The sequence below is a fragment of the Aythya fuligula genome, chromosome 1 (genome assembly GCF_009819795.1).
Source record: "Aythya fuligula isolate bAytFul2 chromosome 1, bAytFul2.pri, whole genome shotgun sequence".
NCBI lineage: Eukaryota > Metazoa > Chordata > Aves > Anseriformes > Anatidae > Aythya > Aythya fuligula.
In genome coordinates, this window is record NC_045559.1 from 203,034,781 (window position 1) to 203,058,119 (window position 23,339).

The 23,339-nt window shown below is 42.3% G+C and overlaps 1 protein-coding gene across 6 annotated transcripts in view; it reads left to right on the top strand.

Moving 5' to 3' along the window:
• The window catches only part of TENM4 (teneurin transmembrane protein 4), a 554,777-nt gene that overhangs the window by 399,788 nt on the left and 131,650 nt on the right, over nucleotides 1-23,339 (top strand). For all 6 annotated transcript variants that reach the window (XM_032196280.1, XM_032196305.1, XM_032196313.1 and 3 more), the window contains 3 exons: nucleotides 5,636-5,737; nucleotides 10,415-10,609; nucleotides 14,872-15,072. In XM_032196280.1, coding sequence (XP_032052171.1) covers nucleotides 5,636-5,737; nucleotides 10,415-10,609; nucleotides 14,872-15,072 — 498 coding nt within the window. The remainder of the gene's footprint in view (nucleotides 1-5,635; nucleotides 5,738-10,414; nucleotides 10,610-14,871; nucleotides 15,073-23,339) is intronic.

Genomic DNA, 23,339 nt, shown 5'->3' on the forward strand with positions numbered 1-23,339 from the left:
AAGGAAAGCCTCTATTAAACCAATCAGTGTATGCAAAGTATCTCCTAGGTTTTGGTAGATACAGCAATTGTCTTCAGGCTCAACAGCTTCATTTATCTTCTCAGCAGCGCAAATCAAAAGATTTTGAGGACACTTCTTGTGTAGAGGTGTAGACTGCTAGCTGAAGAGGCCAAACAATGAGGATACCTAAATATTACAAAAAAAAAAAAATTAAAAAGCCGTTTTCTTTGCATATCACTTCTCATATATAATATTCTCATCATTAAAACAAGTTTCATTCTTTGCACCAGAGATTTTTATTAACACTGATGCATTAAAGTGCAATTTTTTTACACTTCAGTGCTATTAATACCTGGTTTTGACACCAAACACTGTTCAGACCAACTCTTTGAGGTTATCAAAGGAAGTGGTTACATCTGAATTCGTGCAACCACACTGCCCTGAATGGCATTTAATCAGTTCTTAGAAAGCTGTCCTGGCGCTTATTAACTCCCAGGAAAGCTACCGTCTTCAATTGCCAGCTACATAACTATTTTTTCTTTGCCAATAGATAGTTGCCTCTAAATGCCGACGGAATGATGATGCTTGGTGGCAAGTGTAGGCTATAAAATATTTAGCTTTAACACACAATTGTGTTACTGCAGCCTCTAATAGGATTTGGTGTCGGGCAAACATCTGCCTTGGCCTCTGGCCCAAAGATACAGAAACAAGCTATTAAGTTGAACGTTGCATAGTAAATAAATAAGGTGGATATGCTGCTAAAGTATCCGTACCACTGACCAACAAGCACAGTAAGTACCTAAGAGAGAAGTCCATCAAGAGTCTAATAATTTGTCTGTCGTCTTCGTGCATTTATTGCAGTTCATCTGAATAAAGTTAAGTCGGGTAGGTAATTGCAAGCCAGACGAACGTCTTTATAGAGCTCACCACAGCAGAGTTGGCTTTCGCGGGGCTTTTTGTCAGCAGCAAATGGTCCCCTGAGCACACCATTAGCCTGGGAGCTCCATCACTGGCACGAGTCAGCTGGTGATCTCAAGCAAATGGCATTATTTGTCTCTGCTTCAGATTGCCAGCCTGAAAAAAAGTGGGAATGGTAACAATTAGCAATTTCCTATTGAGCTTAGTGATATCCTTAAATGACAGCGTAGTGTGAAGTCTTTATTATGGGTACGGGCAGGATCATGCCAGTTCATAGCTTCTCACAGGCTAAGTGCTGATTGCACAAGGGAAACAAGCAATGAGACAAAGATTTGGCCAAGTTTCCTTCAAAATCTAGCAGCTGTGAGAGTACTTGGACCAAAAAGGTCCCCAGAGAAAATGGGAAGAAAAAACAACAACAATGAATAAGTCAACATGGTGCATGCTGGTTTGCTCCAAACCATCATCTTCTTTCTTCTTGCTTTGATAATTAAAGCCCTTGAGTGGGGAGCACCTTAGAAGAGCTTTTCTCTCGGAGATGTCTAGGTTTCACACTTAGCAAGCGTTTTCCCTATCTCCTTTTTGTTAATGTAGAAGCATTTTTATATCTTCTCCTGCGTGAGGAAGGCTGGACGAGGACAGGGAATAGCTCAGACAAGGCATTCCTGCGCTGTTCTCCAGACTGAGACAGTGTGGGTCTGCAGGCGATGTGTCTCATGTCATTACTCCTTCTCTCAGAGGTCTGCATGTTTACAGTATTTACTCAGGAAATTACTTGTTTTTTCAGTTGCTAATTAGATTTCAAAGCTGGCAGGACAATTACTTCCGTACTCAAGCTTCTGCAACCTCCATTGGAGGCCACACCACCTCGAGTTTTGCTCATCCATCCCCATTGTGAGTTGTTTGCTTCCAGGAGGTTTGGAAGGTGGCATGGAAGCTGCATTTTCAGTCTTCTCTGTGGCCAATCTAGCAAAACCGTATGAGGGCATCACGCACGGCTGACCTTCCAATTAATAATCTTTGCCCTCACCAGCTGGTGGCAATCAGATCACTTCAGAGGTTTGGAACCCAACAGAAAGCTTGTGTGTGTCCTTCTAGGAAAGAATTGTCCGTGATCTCACCATGAACTTCAACTATTCAAACCAAAACAAAGCAAATAGTTGCCGTGATTCTCTAAATGCAATTCCCATGGCACCATTCATAAAATACCACATGGAATTTTGTATAAATTGGAAAATATCCGTATAATTCGTGTAATAGCTTCCAGAATACGATGTAGAATGGAAACTAGAACCTGGCCATAACTGCAGTGTCCTGGTTTTATTTATTGATCAGCAGTTTTTCATGTCTGCAGCAATGTTGACTATGGCCATACTTAAAAGTTTTTTCAGGTAGTTATGTTATGCCACTAACTCGGGGGCTCCCTGAAATTTAAGTTTGATTTTTTTTATCATCTAAGCCACATTAAATAATATTTTCACTAAGCCCTTGCATCTGCAACAGCTGTGCAAATTTGTCCATTTGGTTCTTTTTGCTTATTTTTTTGTGTTCTCCCATCTCAGCTCCCTAGTTTCTTCTTGACAAGCCACCCATAATGTTCTGTTTCATTTGGATGTTAGGTATGAGAGCCGTGTACATGCACATGTGCTTGTGTGTGCACGTTTCAGAGGGGCCAGAAAAAGCAAGTCAGCTCTCCAATGCATGCAGTCCGTAACCACTGAAACAAAATTGAGTCTTGGGTTGAAGACAGAGGTTTTTATTGGGTCTTAAGTGAGCATGATTTACTAATGCGTGCAATGCTCAAAGTAAAAAGAAATTCCGATCTGTGATCGTACCTAAGAATATAAATAGCACCGTGCTCAGAAACGCACAGACAACTCTCAGACTTGTTGCTCACAAGCCTTGTTTGTTCTCATTAGCTCTGGAGTTAGTGAGAAAAAGAAAAGCACGTTCATTTTAACGCTTCCTTTATGGAAATAACTTTTTGAGCTGTGTTGTAGCAGCTTTGGGACAGGAATATGCTGCGTGCATCCTCATCACTTTTCAGAGTTTATTCTCAGCAGCAAAGAACTTTGGGGAGTGTGCAGAGACCTTAATTGCCCTGAGTCACACCAGGCAAGTTTGTTTCCTTAACTGCTAGAAACTGGTAAGTGGCTCCAGCCACAGGAGAGGGAGAATTTCTTTTCCTCTTCATCTTGTCTCTATCAGTCGGGTTATTCCAGGGCAATGCGAGTGAACGCAAAATTAGAGCACATTGGAAATGTTACTTTTAGCTATATTAGAAAAATGTGGAGCATCAGGGAAAGCACAGAAGCAGGAGGAAGAGTTTTTAAAAGCCTCCTCTATCATTAATAGCATCAAGTGGCCGGCACAATTAAAAGTTACCAGGGTGCTTCAGTGAAGAAGGTACAATGGCTTTATATTCCCTTTGGGTGCCCCACGATGTGTTATGATGCAGTTAGGGCACGCTTATGAAGAGCAGCTGGGGAAATCAAGGATTGAGGAGACATGACCTGTGCACGTACCATTGCGGTTTGGCAAAATAAAGTGCCAGATGAGCCACTGAATATATATGGATATTTTTTGTAAAGCATTAGTGTTGGTCACTGTGGATGGATCTGACCACATACTGATGCCTACGATGACAATATCTATGTCTGAACTAGTCAGGGGAGGAGAGGGAGCACCACGGGAGTGAAGTTCATCAAATGGATTCACCCTAAGGGTCAGGGAAGTTTGGTTACCTAAACATAGACATGCCACGTGGTCATTTGGAGCTTTTAGATCTCATTATACCTCAACAGTACAGTGAGTGAGAGTCATTTGGTTCACCCTATAGTGGACATCTGATCGGCGTAGTGAATCTTGTCCTGGTGTAGGCTTCACAGGTACATCAGCTGAACCACCCTGTAAATGCAAAATATTATTTCCACTAACAAAGATTATCCTTTAGCTGATGTGGTGCATTGTTAGGCTTTGCAACACCTGCCACGTTTGATGCCACCTTGCTTTTCAGGTGTTTCTTTGTGTTTTTATTCTATTGCATAAATGTTATTTATTATCACCGAGTTCTGAAGCTCGCATGTGTACAGGCTAACATCAACTTGTCATTTACAGGATAGATTGGTGTTTATACTTGCCATTAAGTGGGAGACACTATACTTGAATATCAGCAAAAACGCACAAGTTTTGAGTTGCTATTTGTTCTCGGAAACGTGGCTGCTGTTTGATTGGGATGAAGACAGCAGATCAATCCCTAAGCATTGACTGCACACTGTGATTGTATTTCCATGCCCCATACAGCGAATATCTGCCTGAGTGAAGTGTTAGAAAACTGACAGCACATCTTGTACCCTCCTTGCTGCATGGAGCTGACTGCTTGGGCGAAGTCTTATGCCAAGACTTAAAACGTAACCGCTTGAAACTGTTTTTATTATTTAAAACTGCTGTTGCCCTTTTTGGGTGATTAAATTACACCGCGTCCTCTAAAATGTCCTTCAGAAACCTGCGGTGTTCAGCGAGCATCCATTCAGCAACAGGCTCCCTTTCATTGCTGATTAGAAACTAATCTGCACATCTCGGCCGCAGCTGTTTCTCTTCACTTACACCCATAGGAAGTTTACAAATATTGCTGCTATCACCAGGCCTGGTGAAGTATGCCTACAAAAGTGCAGTCATTATTCACATGGCCAAGATTTCCACCCCGCTCCGTGACAGATGTACCACTGGCGTCCCTCCTGTATAACTGAATCCAGTTTTAATCAGATATGCGTCTCCCTCAGAGAAAATGAGAAATAATAGTGTGGAATGAAGCATGGTATTCCATCATCTTCCCGAGCCCCGCTCATATTTACTCAATCTTTGCTCACGGTTTAGTCAAGAAAATAAAACGATTTTCATTCCGCTTTTGAGAAGTAATGTTTACCAAATTGTGTTCCGCTTTTATGAAAGATCAGTTTTAGCCCCACTGTTCTGAACTGGCCTCAAAATAAGATAAAAGTGCTAGGAACCATTTTGCTTACCTGTTAACTTTCCTTGAAAGATGAATAGCCAGTGTTTTTGCCAAAGTCAGGGAATTTAAGATGATAAGTAGAAACAGAAGAAAGTGTGGAGTAGCCCCATTCCTGCTCCATCGAGGTATAATGTTAGCCCCAGCACTTTGGGCTGTTTGTATAATATTGCAGAACAAACCACAAGACTTACAGTTAGAAATACCCCATCAGCAGCAGGCAGACAGAAGGAACCAAGTGTTTGTGATCAGTGAATTTCATAGGGAAACGTTTCTATCATAGATCACATCTGTTAGGTGCTAATAAATGCCCCAAGTTCACTTAGCCCAGTCAACAAAATCACCCAAAAAAAGTGTGCTTTGCCACGACAACTGCATGCATCGCTTCTCTCTGATAAATTCAACAAGGGAAAGTGGCCAGAAAAATAAGGAGGAAGACAAGTTTTCAGGTACGGAGTGAAGACAAAGCCTGAGCAGCTGTGATTTCAGTTGTAGGATTTGCAGTCACTCCACGCTGACGCGTTAAGGTTGAGCCATCCATTGCTGTAAATGGATGAGCTCCCATTAGTGGAGCTCGAGACTGATGCTTTTAGTCCCAAGTGCAGTGATTGCTTTGAGGTTTCAGCTGTCCTGGCACCCACAACCCTCCCAGACTCAGGGGTGTTTTCTTGCCGAAAGAAATAATCTGAATTCTCTTCTCTTTTCTAGAATCCGTGGATAATTGCCCCAGTAATTGCTACGGGAATGGAGACTGCGTGTCTGGGACCTGCCATTGCTTCCTTGGCTTTCTGGGCCCTGACTGTGGCAGAGGTAGGAATTTATACCTGGTTAACTCTTCTCTTCTCCCCTTCTGTTAACGCTTTTCTGTGTGGAAGTCGTATTTGTGCCCGTGCCCCCTGCAAAGCCAACCTCATCCAGCCTGGGGATGCTGCAGAAGGATGGGAACAGGTCGGATCTGCAGGTTCGGTTTCCATTTGTCATGATTGCTGTGCTCGTAGCATCAACACAACCCCCTAGCTGTGCGTGGACAGGCAAAACATCACACTGGGGCTTTTCATTCTGGGAGCAACTTTAGAAAACACGACTTCAAAATGTGGCTTTGTTGTTTGTTTGGCAGACCCTTCCATCACTGTGTGGCAATATTTTATTTTAAGACACTGGTTAGAGAAAACGTAAGTACCTGTTCCATTGCTGCAAGGCTTGCAAGTCTCCCTCAGACTGATGGCCAACACCCAGCAGGGCTGCAGTGGAGCAATGCGAGGCAGAGCTGGATGCTCTGGCCCTAAGTGGAAATCTTGGGATGCCTGCTTTTGGTGTGCTGCCTACCCCAGCAAACAATAGCATACGTTTTTTTTCTGCTCAAGCGAAAAGCATTTTTTAATAAATCGCTCTGGAAGGATTTTCATTTGACCTGAATTTTTTAGGTTAGTTAAACATTAAAAAAAAAAAAAAAGAGAGAATTCATTTTAGTAAGAACATGTTTCAGGCAGAGAAATCAAACCGTTGCATGTAGAAAACGCCAGAAAGCCGTGTTTCAATCTTTTCAGTGTCTTTTTTTTGGCTGAAACTGCTCAACAAAGTGCAGATTTATAAATTGGGGCTGGGGGGAGGGAGGTAACGCATGAAGTCAGTGCCCACACAAGGAGCTTTGCGAAGGCGGAAGGTCAGGCCTTCACCCCAGCCCGCTGCTGTGTCTGGGAAGCAGGCTGGGCTCCTTCCCAAGGGAGGGAGCCAAACTCTGTCCAACCCCACGTCCTCTTCCCCCTCCAGCCAAGCCCTGATGAGCGTGCGCCAGGCTTTGGGTCCCATCCTGCAGCCCAGCCAAGAGATAAGTCCAGCCTCATCCCCACACGGTGTGGTCCGGGCTGAACCCTGAAGGTGTCTCAGGGTTCACAACCCCACTAAGATGAATGGGGCCGGCTGCGGCCCCGAGAGCTGCCGTGTCAGGCTTGTTGCTGACTCAGGTTACGCTTGGCGTGAGTTTCCAAGCTCCTTTTCAAATCCATCGAGCTGGAGACAGAAGGAGTTTTTCCGTCTCCCACACCTCCTGACTTGAGCCAGGGGCAGAAGTTCAGGGCTCATTCCCCCATGGCTCGCTGTGGAGCCAGGGCAGAAGGCAAAGCTCCTCCATCATCAGGCAAAACATTAAAATTTTTGGTCTGAAGGCTCTTGCAGGGGAGCTCAACTCCCTTCACGGGTTACGCAGCGAGGTTTTCTCAGGCTCTCAGGCGAGCCACACGAGCATCTCCCATTTCACAAGGCTGCTTACCCTGGCTGATACGAACACCTCTCACTGGAGTCAGCCTTTTGGTTCCAGATCATCTGGGTTCAGATCACAGATTACTGTCTGCCTTTATGGAGACGGATTAATTCATGGAGTGTCCAAACGCTGTTTGTGCGTGCGCTTCCACCCAGCAGGCTTGTTAAGTGAGCACTTGCCACGGGTGTGAGATACAATGGCCCCAGTGTTGGCTTCCTCCTGGTTTTCGAGGGAATCTCAGATTCTGCTTTTGACCTACAAACACCTCCGAGGGCAGTAACTGCAGCATGTGCACAGCCACAACAGGATCTGTCTGCAGCCCTACAGGGGTTGCTGCATGGAGCAGTAATTCTCAGACAAGCAGGTCTCTGCCTGCCCCAGGATTTGTAGGTCCCACATCTCCTGGGTGTTCCTTTGTTTCGCCTTGTTATTCACCCCCTAAATGAGTGGGAGACTGTGAAACAGACAGCCCTTCAGTTTTTAATGATGGCTAATTATTAATGCGTTATTAACCTCTTATTTTAAATCACATAAATGTGAACAAATCCGCAGCAATGTGCTCACAGGGCTTTTGAAGACCTTGAACACGGAGAAGGTGTTTTTCATGTCTACAAAGTAAAACAAACAAACAAATAAATGAATAATTTTCCTCCACGACACCAAAGTTTACAAGAAAAGTGATGTGCATTTGGGCTGTGGCTACCATCATCAGACCAGAGAATTACTATAATTTGGGCATCTTAGATGGCATTTGTTGGAACGGAATCCAAATGATCAAATTAATTACATATCATTACATGGAGAAAAGAGTTGCACTAGGAGCAGTGGAAAAAAAAAAATAAATCCAGAAACCTCTTTTGTCTTTGATTATTATGGTATGCTGCAAAGGAGGTCTTGCCTTGACATTTGCAACAGCACTTCCCAGGTTATGCTGGAGGTGTTCTCCATGGAATGCCAGTCTTATTGCAGATGACCAGCAATTTATCTGATCTTGTACTGAGTGATCAGCTGTCCTGTCAGAAAATATGTAAGTCTTTTTCAGCAGCCTCTCACTGGTTAAAGGCAATTCCTCTCCTTGTTGAAAAAAAAAAAAAAAAAAAAAAAAAAAGAAAGCTGCAAACTGTCCTCTCCTGGTGCCTTGAAAGAACAGGCTCCTCTACTGAGCATTTGAAATTTGAGACAGGGGGCTGGAAAATTCCATCAGCCTAGATGAAAAGTGGAATTACTGAGTGAGTTTGCTGTGAACCATATATTCAACACAGTGTACCTTAAACAATTTATGTGTTATATTGTATAGGTAGCTATCTCCTTGCAAATGATGCTCTCAACCACACCACTGCAATATGATTTCTTTAAGCTGAACAGGGAGCTCCTTCGTAATAACAGCTGCCAAATTCCTTTTTCTTCTGAACTTCTTTTATTTCAATCAGGCAAATATCGTTCATTGCACGTCAGGACAGTTTAACAGTCAGAGCTGGTAATGCTTTGTGTTGAGGGTGCTGTAAGCCTCAGACTCATCTGTAACAATAACTGAAAACAAGACAGAATGGGCATTGTGCGGTTACTGCATTAAAAGGTGGTAAGAAAAAGAGAGAAATGTTTCCCTTAACCACGTTAATAGCTCTTTCTGCGTGTGCTCAGAGACAGGAACAAAGCAGAAGAGGTGCATTGTATTAATTGCATGCCTAGTGCAGGTGAATTAAGCAGCAGACTAGAATAGTCCTTTCACATTTATCCTGCATAAAAATGTTCATTAATTGTCTTTGTGAGGGGCAGATGAGAAGCCCAGCTGCTCTCACCTAAGGATGATGCTCAACAGTGAAAGAGAGAGAAATGTGAGCTGGGTATCTGTTCTTGCAGGTGAGTTTCACTGAGTGTAATTGAAGAGAACAGGACTTAAGCAAGAAGAAATTTCAAGGGATAGGGAACAGGATGGTATTGCTTTTGAGGGACAGAAATTAGCAGCTTCCTGGGAAAAATCAGAAGAGAGGACAAAAGGAGCCAAAGATGGCAGCTGTGGAGAATGGAAAAGGGAGAAAACATCTTCAGAGAGGGGCTGAAGGAGGCTTAGAGAACAGCAGCTGACTCCTTCTCCTTCTGTGGGGAGCCTGCTCTGTATTTTTCATCCTACTCTGCCTGGCATTTTCCAGAGCTAGCTCAGAAAATGCTTACTTCTGGGGTCCGCCAGCTTGATTTTGTTGTCTTCCTCTTCTCCCCTTCATCACAGGATAGAAGAGGCCCCGGGCCCAGCCTGGAGCCCAGGAGGTGCCCTCTGCCCCTCAGGAAGCACTGCTGGGCTGGGCGGGTGCCGGAGCCCTGGCACAGGCTGCCCAGAGAGGGGCTGGGGGCTCCTCCTTGGGGATCTCCAGCAGCCGCCTGGACGTGGGGCTGGGCCCCCTGCTCGGGGTGGCCCTGCTGGAGCAGTGCTGGCACCACAGGGACCCGCAGCTGCCCGACACCACCAGCCACTCAGGGGTCCTGAGCCGGTTTTCTTCAAAAACAGACAGCTTTGTTGGAAACAAAGGGAATTAAAAAATCTTTTATAAACCAGTATAAAGATCAGGGGATATAATCGGAGAACTTTCGTTACAGGGCGCTTGGGAAGACTAGAGGCCATTTTTTGCATTGTGTCTGCTGATGAATGGAGACCAGCAGAGGTCATAGGAGGGGGCTGGAGATCCAGCTGATGGTATGACTTGAACTAAATCAGGGAGGGTATCAACGTGGCGTTCTGGACTCCGAGCAAAGAAACTGAAAACCATACAGCTGAGAATTACAACAGCAAAACAGGAGAGTGATTTGTGTACAGCTAAGGTCCGCAGCAGGGGCCATGTCAAGGAAAGTATGAAGCCTGGCAACAGGTCAGGGATAGAGATAAGCAATTTAAGGTCACTGGTGCTGCTGAAAGAAGACACCAGTGCACTGGAAAGTCAGAATACAAGAAAGGTCTGAGTTTAGTTAGTGAAATAAAGTAACGGAGACACAAAGCAGAGATGTCCGAACTCAAGAGCACTGTTTGTTTGTTTTAAACATCCATCGGAGAATACGCTTAACAGCTGGGTGTCATGCCCATAAAAAGAATTGGTTTTGGTAAGGAAAAGAACAACATACCCCACTGAGGAGTGTATAAGAAGATTATAAATCCCGTGCTGGACTCTTACGCTCTTTCATGAAGTGAGAGTTGTGTACAGTTGGTTTTTAATGTGATTTCCATTGTCTTTCCCCAGCGTCCTGCCCAGTGCTGTGCAGTGGAAATGGGCAGTACATGAAAGGGAGGTGCTTGTGCCACAGCGGCTGGAAAGGAGCAGAATGTGATGTCCCCACGAACCAGTGCATCGACGTCACCTGCAACAACCACGGCACGTGCATCATGGGGACCTGCATCTGCAACCCGGGATACAAGGGCGAGAGCTGCGAGGAAGGTATTTGCAAGATCCATTCAATTAGCCTCTTGCTTTGATTGTCGTTATATAATTACATGGATGGAGGCGATTCGGAACAGGACTGGCACTTAAGCAGAACAGTAATAGGCACCTTAGAGATACAATGGATGGATGCAACATAAAAATGATATGTTGTAATAACTTGTCGTTAGCTATCATATTTGTTCAATAATTGGATGAAAAGCCATCAAATGCTTCAAATAGACAAATCTAGTTGAAAGACCAGAACATCTAATCATATGTTCAAATGTTCTTATTAAAGCATCGTTTCCATTTACACATCCAAACGTATAATTACTTTTATAGTGCTTTCTTCTGTGCTATGCTATGCCAAGTATTTCAGTTGCTTACATACACAAAATGGTGGCATATGAAAGTCCCTGATTTTTGTCAGCTTTAAAAGCTTAGAAATGCTCAGGACTTGAATTAAATTCTGCTTCAAAATCAGATATTATTTTAATGGCCCCTTCCATAAATTCTTTTTTTTTTTTTTTTTCACATTAGCCCCCAAACATTTTTTCATTTACATTTAGATTTGTGACTCAGAAATGCGGTGCCTTTTAGCTGTTATCTTTAATCTTTTTGTGCGGGAAGTCACCTGTCACCATAAACCTTTATCTTCCCTAGTCTGCGACTGCTTCTTATTGCTAAAAGGAAAAGTGGACAGTTTTGTAAGCATACGAGTCATTTGGACAGTTAGAAAAATACATCAAAAGTGCCTGATTTACAGAATACTGTTCATCACTTTTGAAAATTATTGTCAGAATTCTATGCAGAGGACCTGAAAAATAATTATGGCTAAATTATGCTTCTACAAGTGCAGATACAAGGCCTCTGCACCACGTGCTAGACTTAAGACATCGATTTGATACATGTACCAGAGTCACTATGTCTTGAATTAATTTATGGTTGTCTTCGTGCATATGGGATAAAGATTTATCTGAAATGGCTTTTATTTTATGGACAGTGGAAATAGGCTGAAATGACATTTAAATGGCATCTAATCCAGCAATTCTTTTGATGCATCAAATGTGTTGGAGTGGGACATCTCTGACGTAACGCGGCTTCAGTGTCTGTAGTGCTAGAGATGAAAAACATAGCTCTGTAACTGAAACATCTCTTGAGAAAGCTGTAGTTTGACTTAAGAAGGCACAATTAAATGAAGCCATGGGGCATGTAAACCCAAAGATCAGGATGACAGAAGTATCTTTAAAGCATCTCTGTAGACCTCGTATTTACTAGGTATCTTTACTGAATAAACAGAAATTAAAAGATCCTGATTTTGCTTCCAGCTAGGTGTGTTTAATGTGTGTAAATCAGAGAAAGATTTGCCCTTTTTCTAACAGGAGCCTCTTTTCCCTGGTCACATTTAAAGCAGAAAAGCCAGGCTCCACTAAGTTGTTTTATGCTCACTGTAGCAGGGGACAGGGTCAATCCCACTAGGTAAAAACTTGAAAAAGAATGAAGAGCAAAGAGAACCTGATTTTCCTTATGAGCTGTTTAGGATTTTTACAGCTGTGCATTTGTTTTTCATATTCAAGGCATAATTTGTGTTGTGTTGTGAATAGGGGAGGTAAGTCAGAAATATGCCACGTGGGAAATCTTCAGGACATGTGTATATTTATGCATTTATATCTTTAAATCTAGCCAAAAAAAAAAAAAAAAAAAAAAATTCATTTATACTAGTTTTTAAATTGTTTTTACTTTTCAATTTCTCTTCTAAGAGGGACCATCTGGTATTGATTACTTTTTATTATTTCTCAGTTCTTGTAGCTTCACTGCTTACTCAGTGTTTACAATGGGTTTTCATTCCAGTGTTTCTTCAGTCTTTTCTTTTCCCCCGTAGAAGCTCAGCAATGTTTATAAAACACCGGCCACCAATCTTACATGAGTTTTCCTTTTCTCCTTCCTTCGTTTATTGGGACATATTTTACAAGGCACGGGCTAATCCAGTGAGACATTAAAGGGAAGGGAGCAAATTTAAGCAGTGAAAAATGAGAAGTTACTTTTTGGGTACTGAATAAGCCTAATAACTCGTGTGAGCAATGAAGCATGAAGCATATTGGGGGAAAGTGTAGAAGAGGCACTAGCATTGCTTGCTACCTGATTTATCTCCCTGACAAAGGTTCTGCACAAGGTTGAACTATAAATGGGGCATTTTCGAACCAGGAATTAGACCATTTGGGACATTTTCCAAGCAGCAACACAGATATATGTAAAAATCTTTTTTTTTTTTTTTTCTTTTTCTAAGCATGCTAGATTTTTGTCAGCTCTGCCCTCCTGCCCCACTCCCCATCTCTGCTTCTCTTGGCAGCTTCTCTCCTGAGCAGCTAAATTTGTCAAGCAGAACTCCCTAAAAACACACCATTGTACTCCAAATCCACGAAGCAATTGATTAAGAAGAAAGCAGAAGCCCCTAATCCCATCCCAGGGCCCATGCGATGGTGCAGAAAGCCTAAAGAGATACAGCTAGCGAGGCTGAGATTAAAGTAGCCATTGTGTGTGACATTTTCTGAAAGGGCTCATTTCAACATGAAAAATGGCCTTGGGATTATGATAAATGGGGGGTTCTGACACGCACATTCCCCTCCTATAATCGTCTGTGTTCGGGCTGAGATAGCAGATTGTCTGCCTCCTGTGATGGAGCCCCCTGTAAAACTCACCTTTTTCCCAGCTGACCTTCAGAGGGGATGATTAATTGCCTGGAGGTAGCCTCGTGTCAGTTAGCCTGTGATCTTTGTTCTCCATGTTCAAACCATCTGCTGAGAACCTCCGCGGCTGCTAGTCTGTTCCTCGGTCCTTTTCCTACTTATTACTGCTGAGAAAGAACAGGGCCAGGGCTCCAAGGGTCTCCTGCTAAAATTGGCACCTAGCTCCCAGCTCACTAACAGTGAAGGAGATTTATAGACTCATCCTTTCCAGCCTCTTACAATTTTCAAGGATTGTTCCAGCTACGAGCAGGGCTCCAGGAATCAAAGAAAACTGCAAATGCTCTCGCATGCCTTGGGATAGTAATTGCTGAGCCATTACTTGTCAGAGCGAGAAGGTTTTGAGGATCCAGGGAATTATCGGAGCAGCTGTTGTGTTTCTTTTTAAGGTTTCTGGATCTTAAACAGGTCATTGGGATTCTTATTAGCTCTTGCAGGGGAAAAAATCTGCTCTGTGTGTGTGGTGGCTGTGTTCTGCTCTTCTGTATTAGGGCAAAGAGTTGGACAGCTTTCCCCTGGCTGCTGAGCCAGACTGACACTTGTCACTGATCCCCAGGGCACTGCCACACACCATTTTCAGAGACGGGAAGAATTTCTCTAGGCTGTCCTATATCCTCTTATATATAAATAGCCGATCAGCTCCTGCCGTTCTTTTTTAGGAGGGTGTCTGGTACGTTGCATGTTTTGCTCTTGCTGGGTGAAATTCTGCTGTGGGTAGAGGAGGTGATGGGTGCCTACAAAACCCACAGCTCAGAAATCACACGGCAGGGTATTTGGTCCTTCGGTGCACATTTCTGTGCCATGCACCCAACTGGATGGTCTCCAACGTTGTTTCAAAAGCGCCTCCTCTTTAAAAACAGAGCCCTTTAAAAGAGAATTCGCTGATCAAAAATAAAAACCACGATAATACCAATATCCAATAAATCATAACTTGGTTTTAATCCTTACTTCAAAAAAAAAAAAAAAAAAAAGAGTATAAAGAGTATACATTTAACATGGAATTCATGTGTCTGTGAAACCTGCATAGATTTCAGCACATTCTTCAATTTAAGCATGTGTTTCGCTGAATCAGGACGTAAACTTCTGCTGAGTCTTTATGTAGAATTTCTCTCTCAGAAAACCAGAGCTCAGCTTTGATTTCATTAGTAAAGGTAATTTCGCTTATTCTAATAGAATAAATGGAGACGCAGTATGTGTACAAGACGACATTATTCTTATCCTAATCTTAATTGATATTAGCCTGTTCTTACAAGAAAGGTCATTTATTACTGTAGGCCTGACGAAAAGAATGAATTACATCATGTATTTTTTCTCTGTTTTTCTCGTGCTTTAGATCTCACTCCATTTTGGGGACAAGTATCTTCTTGAAGCATCAGCTTTGTGCACATCAGGGCTTTGCTTTATGGATGGAGCCTTGAGATACTGTATAAATCAGGCTGTGTAGATGGCAATACAACAGCTTTTATTTTATTTTTTTTTTCCTGAAATTCTTATTTACTTCCCTTGTCTCCTTCCTCTTCCTTCTTGCTGTAGTGGATTGCATGGATCCTACCTGCTCGGGACGAGGCGTGTGTGTGCGTGGAGAATGCCACTGCTCGGTTGGCTGGGGTGGAACAAACTGTGAGACCCCACGAGCCACTTGTCTGGACCAATGCTCTGGCCATGGGACCTTCCTCCCCGACACTGGGCTCTGCAGCTGCGATCCCAACTGGACCGGACACGATTGCTCAATTGGTAAAGTCAGCGGTGACTTTCTATTGCTTTTTTTGGTTTATTTAGACTTTGTAAAATATTCAGACTTCGATCTGCAAAACTAGCACTACAAATGCGTTCCAGTAAAGCACATGTAGGGCATGACTGGAAGCAGAAATGCCATAGCTCACCTACATAAATAATTCTGCTTCTATAGCCGAGCATAAAGCAATATAATAAATAACCCCATTAAGGCCACCTAGGCTTGCTATTGTTCATTATATAGCTATGAGTGTAATTGATGGTCTACATATAACTGCTTGTTCTGGTGTTAGTTCTTGATGAATCCCAGTAGCCACTGAAGGGACTGTTTTGATTTTTAGGAGAAGGCTAAATATTCTTTAGGTTGCTGTAAACAAGAAAAAAGAGGTGACAGTTCTTCAGGTCTCATTTCCCTTCAGAGTTTAAATGCTGTGATTTTCTAGGCTCAGCTAGAGGAAGATGAGTGGCACACAAGGTTCGTACTAAAAACTGTAAGCACTGTCCCATATCAAGTGAAAAATAACTGCGTAGAATTGCTGAATACTACAGGCACCTACCAAGAAGACAGGTTTTTATGGGCATTTTTGGGTAAAGTCTAGAACTTTAATCTTCCTTCATTCCTTAGCTAAATGGATATGTCACTCAAAATCTGCATCAGGTATCTGAAATGGAGGCTAAAGAAAAACTGTTCAGGAGCCTTTTCTTCCAAGTGTAGTTAGCTTTTAGATGCCACACTGAGAAATGCTATAATACATTAAATAGTCAGAGCCTATGGGACATTAGTCTTTTGGCTTTTGTTCTGTATACAGTGCTCACGAATAAGAGGCCACAGCAAAAACAGCTTCTTTACCTTAAATAGCTGGGATGGAACTAGGCCAAAAATCCGGGGCAGCTCTGTATAGGCAATGAAATGGAATGAATTTTCAGCAAAGTGACAAAAAAAGACTATTATGAAACTGGATGCAGTAGAAAAAATGCACAAACAACATTTTCACTGAGGAATTACTATAATGTATAAGAAAAAACAGGTTAACTGCTTACAAGTATTTTACCATCACTTACAATCGAGCAACTTGCAAGGATGGGGCAAACTGAATAAGCTCTTACAAAGGGTAGGAAAAGAAATGCTTTTGTACAATAATCATTCAGGTTAGATGTTAGGAAGCTTGTCATATGGTAAAATTAACTGGGCTGAACAATACAGCAAACAAGGAGGCCTCCTTGCCTGGGGCTAACACGAGGCTGATCAAAACTTTGCCAGATGTAGAGAGGGAAGCTATCACACATTGATAGGAGGATAAATTTGGTGTCAGACTTTTTCTTTTCCCCACACTAATGTCTTCGATTCCATACTTAGTGAGTTCATTTATAAGACCATGGAAAGGGGGAAGGTGGTAGTGTATTTCTAGCGATTTTGTAGCATGGTTCATAATTGAGTCATTATTCTGAGTTTATGTGGAGGTTTGGGGATTGCAGGGATGGATTTAGAAAACTGTTCATTTCTACACGCAAACAGAATTCACTTTCCCTTTGTTAACCTGCAGGGTCGTGTACAGATGATTTATAAGCTTTCCTTATACTGCTTTTATAAATCCATCTAGTGCAAACTTTCTTTGGCAGTGTGAGGTTATTTGAGACAAACTTGAGCATCATGCCAAGACCTTTTTCCTCACCAAGCTGCTTGTAACATTCAGGTTATTGTGCCTCACAGCTAAAATCACAGCTAAGGTGATTTGTAAACTTCCATTTCTAACCCGGACCTTTCCGCTGAATTGATGACTTGATTTGAAAGACAGATTTACTCACAGGATGTGTGGTACTCTTCTTGCATGATTAAAATAAGAGTGAGCAAGCATGTTAGTACGCGTAGCAACACTCTGCCCAGTGGGGGCTGTAGGTGGTTCTCTAGAAGAGACTAAAGGCGCCAGATTTTTATTGTCCTCTAAAATAGGAACGAATAGTACAGAGAAATTATTAAGTGAAATACGTAAGTACTTGCATAAATCATCATCAGCTCAGCAAAGCAGTTAGGACTATGTTAAGTGCCAGTGAAGAAGTAATGATGTGCCTGTTTCGGTTTGTTTTTTTGTTTTTTTTTTTTAGCCTTCTGTGTGTACCCACTGCCAGTATAGCCTTAGTACCACAGATTTTTCACTCTGGAAATACTTCTCTTAAACATGCTTCACTCTTTCATACAAGGGACAGCTTCTCAGTGTCCCTTTCCCCTCAGTATGCAGTTCTTTTTTGGTATATTTCCTGCTATAAAGTGAGTCTTTTAATGAAAGGTGGAGAGATGAGTCCAATGATGACCTGTATGCAGAAGAAGAAAAGTGTATTTTGAGTTCTCCCTGGAGAGGATGAAATCTCTTGCCTGTTGCATCCTAGTACTGCCATAAAAGCAAATACAAAAAGGTCCCAGTTCAGCTAAAAAGTCCAAGGCAATGCTTAGCACAAGAAGGATAATTAAGGAACCACTCATCCTAACCCCTTTTCTCCAGAGTCTACCATTACAGATCCTCTATATCCCCTGCTTTTGCCATGCTATCTCCCTTCACCTCTTAATGAGCCCTAGCAAAGGACTTCATTCCCCAAGCATGGCAGCTAATGAAGCCATTATAAGGCAGCTCTCTTAACCTCTTATTGTCTGAGTGTAGCAGGAAGAAGGAAATGGGCTGTGCTGTAGCATGAAACACAACTTAATAGGTGATAAGAGCGAGTCTCACTCTTGACCTATTTAAACTGGACCAAATGCTTCTGGCTAATCAAGAGGCAACAAAACACATACCATAAGATGTATTTGCTGAGTGCAGTGAAAAGAACAGGTGAGTCAGGTTCTCTGTATTTGGGGAACGCAGTGCATCCCAGAAGGATAACACAGATGCATCCGTACTATCTCAAGCTCTTCAAAATAGTGCTATGTTTGGACCCAAAATCATTCTTAAAAGAGTTATCTGATGTCCTTCACTTTCCTCAAATTTAAAGCAATGATTTTCACTGTCCTTTCTTTGACAGTTGTCATCTTGGCATGCACAATACCCACTAGAATCATCTGAAAATTGATAATACAAAGTATATTACATCTCAATGTAATAAGGATACAGATTTTTTTCTGTACAGTTGACAATGGTTGTACATTGACCTGCATACAGATGAAGATTTCTTCTCAGTCTCTCATTCATAGTGACTCACTTCATGCACAGTTGACACCCAGTGCAGATCTTTAAAACTAGACTAGAGAAGAGCAGTAGCAGGAATATGACTTGGTCCTGAATTGTCAGGGTAGACACAAAATCATAGGCTGTACATTTAACAATGAGAGTTAGCAACTGGAACTAGGATTTTACTGGGACTCCTATAGAAGCTTTGAGTTATGATGTTTTACTTCACATTTTGAAGCAGATAAGAGAGCATGCCTGGCCAGAGACTGAAACTGAGCTTGCGTGGTCATATCTCATGAAGTCTAGAAGTTTGATCCTGTCCACAAGTTCTCTCACCACTTGGGCTGGTAGCAGTGTTTTCTAAGGATACGTTATTTGAATTAAAGATGACCCTTTTTCCCTTCTTTGGCATGGAGGAAATACTATTTCCCAATGATTTATAGCCAGACTTTCGAGGCACAGAGTGCCTACAGTTTGGGATAAGAACAGAGTTTCCAACCATCCATCTCCTCAGCATTTCTTAATGTTATGTCCAACGTGCGTGATCTACAGGTCAGAGCTACAGGGTCTCAGCCTCAGCTCCCAGATCCTCTGAACTTGTTTCCAAGATCTTTGGCACTCAGTTAAGATTTATAAATTTCACCCCCAGTGATAACTGCCAGAATTTTAGGCATTTATCCTGGCCACACTTACCATCATTGGAAATGTTATAAATGTCTTTGGTGGCCAGAAAAAAATGTTTCTGGATGAAGCCAAGTTTCATGCCATCCCCTTCTGCCTTTAGATTTCCCATGACATTGCCAATTTAGCAGGACAGTTGCCCTAGAGAAGAGAAACATCTGCAGAGGGCTGTTCAGATTGTAGTTAAGTGGAAATCCTTGAAAGAGAGCTTAATTGAGTCCTCATCGATTCAGCCGCCTCCGTATTTGGGTAATTTGTGTTACTTTGGAGCCGTCTGGGTTTCAGCTTTTGAGAGATCCTCAGTTCTGCCTAATAACTGCAGAAGTCTCAGCAGGCGTTATGATCAGTTTCTTCTAGAGAGAGACAATTACAAAACTGTGAGATACAGCATAAACAAAACAGGAAATCACCTCTTTGACTATGTGATCTGTTAAAACAGACTAGGGGAGGCCTCAAACTGCTACATAATCATCACAATATTTGCAGATATGCCTAGATAAAGCTGTCCTCCTTGCTCAGTTGGGAAATAGTGTGAATATCCATAGGGTTAGAAGGAGACTAGGTATTTATCCACCAGCTGAAAAGCAGTCCTAGATGGCTTTATTACTTTTGATAGTCTGGAAAGTTGGATTAAGAATAAAACTAGCATGGCATGCATACCCATGATTTCTGGTTGCAGGGAAAACACGTTCTTATAAATCATTACACAGCACATTGAGGTCAACAGAAAAGCTCCAGTTTACTTTGCAGGAGTATAGGTCAGTTAAGGTCCATTCACCAACAATGATTAGATTTAGGATTCTCTATCAGCTAATGGTAATGGCTGATTTTCTTATTACCAGTTGGGTTGTGTAAATTAACAGTGGAGAAGCTCTTTCAGAAAGCACCCAACAGAGTTCCTCACCACAAAGTTGTGCAGTTCACTGAAACAGGCATATTTTCTGTATTCCAATTAGTAGATAAGAAGACCAAAAAGAACAAACTTTTAAAGAGGAAAGCCACAGCAAATGCATCTTTATTTTCCGATGTCTTTTTTCATCTGGAATTGTGCAGATTATCACATGCGCACACAGAAACACAGCTCTCATATATCTTATCAGACACTGTCATATCCCGTTGGTCAAACAGCACCAGGGTTAACACAACATGTGTGAAAAAAAATTGATTTCCTTGGGCTTATTGGTGTCAACCTTACAAAACAAAGTCTCATGTTAAATTCATGTCATGCCCAAGGCCACCAAGATAAAAATCCATCCCCGGAAAATGTTCACATAATTCCTCCTTTAGACCATCATTTTCTTCATTGCGGGGTAAGAATGTCTCTGTAAAAGATGGGTGTTATATCAGCTGTTGCATAATACAGGCCGGTCCCTCACTACAGAGGATGGTAGTTCCCCCTTTAATGCCTAGGAAGCCACTACATCATCTTTTTCTTTGATTTAAAACACACAGGGAAGAACAAGAGAACTAAATCTCAGAGTATAATGCATGAAACTGATAAGCATCTGTATATTTTTGATCCTAATGGCTTAAGAAATAGATATTGGGGGCAGCCTGTATTCCACTGTGAATAATCTTCCTTCAGCTTGGAGCTTGTTCTCACTACTCCTACGGTATAGCGAGAAACAATCTGGAGCAACCGAAATTTTGGGAGCACATGGACTTCAGGGATAGACTTCACATGATACCATCACAATCAGACCTGGTTCAATACTGAAATTGCAAACCTACTCCCCAAAGCCTTAGTTGGTCCCGTAACAGTCATTGAAGGCCAGGAAATGTTTTGTACCAGCAGAGATTTCATCCTCAGCTTTGCAGAACCGTAACATGCTGATTTGTGAACTTGTGATCTTCCCCATTTTATTTGTGTGCGGAGAAGTTTTCTCTCTGAGGGAATGAAGTATGTGCAGCCCAGAGCTGTTACACAAGTCTATCAGAGACTCTGCCGAGCAGATATCTGCTTTGTGAATTGTGTAGGAATAAGGGAATCCAGAGAATCAAAAGTGTTAACAAGAAACTTATCATTGCATAACATAAAGTGTTTGATGTCGTCTGGGTTGCGAGCACAGATTTCAGCCTACCCATTCCCAAGATCAACTCGCCCTTTAAAGTAGTCTAGGCTTTTTATTAAAAATGCAATAAAAGACTAAAACCAGCCAAAACATATGAAATAAAAGTATTCAGGAAGGCTTTCATTTGAATACCCTTTTACTGTCTTTCCCTTTGGTTATTGAAAATGTGTAGAGACCCCTGTGTGGTAGAAAAAAAAAAAAAAAGGCAGTGGTTGAGGAAGGCTGCAGTTATTTTTGCTGGGAGTCCAATTCTTCGAAAGTCTAAATATCCTTCTGGTAAGAAGATTAAAAGAATACACTAAAGAAGGGGAAAAGTGCCCAACAAGATAGAAAGTACGACTTGTTTCAAATACAAGTTCCTACTTGCAACCTGATAGTGGAGAAATAGGCTTAGCGCTTTCCTCTGGCCAACCAGAGATCCACTAAACTTATCTTGTCTTTGGGATCTGTTTAGGAGCTTATTTTTAGCCACCTTTCTGGTTTTAGCCACTTTTCTGTTTGCAGCAGTCTTGGTCAAATACAGGGACCACGGGAGAGATTGAAGGAACTGAAAACTTGTGTTCTAGCTTTCATTTCAAACTGGGCCAAAGCCAGTAAGTGGCGATATCACCCGTCTGTCTATGGCCATCGGATCACAAAATGTTTGGTCTGATTAGGTCACGTCTCAGGCTTAGGGCAGTGTAAGTCCAGTGGTGTGACAAGCAGTCCCTGCTCTTCACTGCCCTTAGGCACGCTGTGATGAGCACAGCTTCCTTCTCTCGTTTCAGCTCTTCTAGCACCAGTGCCAACCTATGGACCCCTCAGAGGGCAACGGGAAGGCTATTCCGTTCTCTGTTTGTTAGGGCTAATTCCCAGCACGCCAATTTTAGTTTGACATTCCTCCCTATCTCCAAATGTGACTTCAGCAGTCACACCATGAGCTCAAAAGTGCTTTTTGTTTGGCTCAATTACGCTTTGTGTTGGGGACTTTCCTGGCTGAAAACAGCAGCGATACACCAGACTGTGGGGCTCATGTTAACTTGGGCGACTTGAAGAATAACTGATTCACAGCACACAACAAGCTGTTACATTCCGTGCTTACAACAGGTTACTGTTAAAACAGCATATTTTGAGCATGGCTAAGCAATTTGCATATTTGCTTGTATCACTGAAAACGTATGCATCTCTGATGAACAAATTTGGGTTTATTCTCCGCTATTGAAAAGAGGAGGCTTACAGTCCGTACATTTTCTGGACTTACATCATGTATGGGGTCTTGTTTCATCTGAGCCTCTTGTCTACAGTAGAATATCTGTCATGATGTCGCTGCTTTTTTAAACAACATTAAGTCATTTCTTTGGCACAGTAAGTGTAATCCAGCTGTCACCAAGGGACAAAACCATTACCCTGCAACAGTGATGTGGCAAGGTTCTTCATGTTCGTTTGCTGATAAAGCCAGCTGATCAAGCCAATTGAAAACCTGAAACCTCGTAGTCACTGCATTTACAAGCACATAAATGATGCTTGTAAAACCATAGGGATCGGTGTATATCTCTGTAGACTAAGGCAATCGAGCAGCTTTTGAACTGAAGATAGATCATGTCTAATAAATCTGGCCAATCAATTTGTCAACAGCTCACAGTAGACCATGTAGACATACTCACAGTTTCGTGAGTCTGGACCTCAGCTTCTGCATATTCCCTCTTTTAATCAGAATATTGCAGGAATATCAACAAGATGAATACTTGTGTGTAGTCAGGGAAGGTCATACATACCTCATCATGGTTTTCCCACTTGTGTTAAGTCAATTCCACGCTGCTGTCAGTGGGTAGCCCCTGCCACTGTAATCCTGAACTCTGGCACTACTGGAGCTCACGTTGATTAGAGTTTCACATAAAGGGTTTCTGGTTGTTTTCAGCTTTCTGAAATCATGTTTCATTCCAATATAGAATGGCTGAGATGAAATAATAGGGGCAATAATATTGCAGGCAGTAAAATAGAATAAAATTTTAAAAATGAACAAGCAAAAATAACCCAAGACCAGAGGTAATCATACAGTGACTCAATGGTTGTGGAAGGCCAGAAATCTGTGATGCAGTAGCCTGAAGTGGACACAGTGAATGCCACATTACCTCTCTGCCCACTTCCAAGTTCCAAGGTGCCCATACTCTAAAAACTATCACCACCATTTGCACTCATGAGAAACTTTGGAATGATCTTGGCAGGCGAAAGTTTGAAGGGGTTTTGGAGAAAGTTTTGTTTCTTTTCCATAAAGGTGATCCTTCCAGACCAGCGTTGAGGTGTATTGACAGCACAGGGGGTACAAAACTTTCCCAACAGCTACTGCTGCATCCCGTTTGCGTGGATAGGCAGAGAC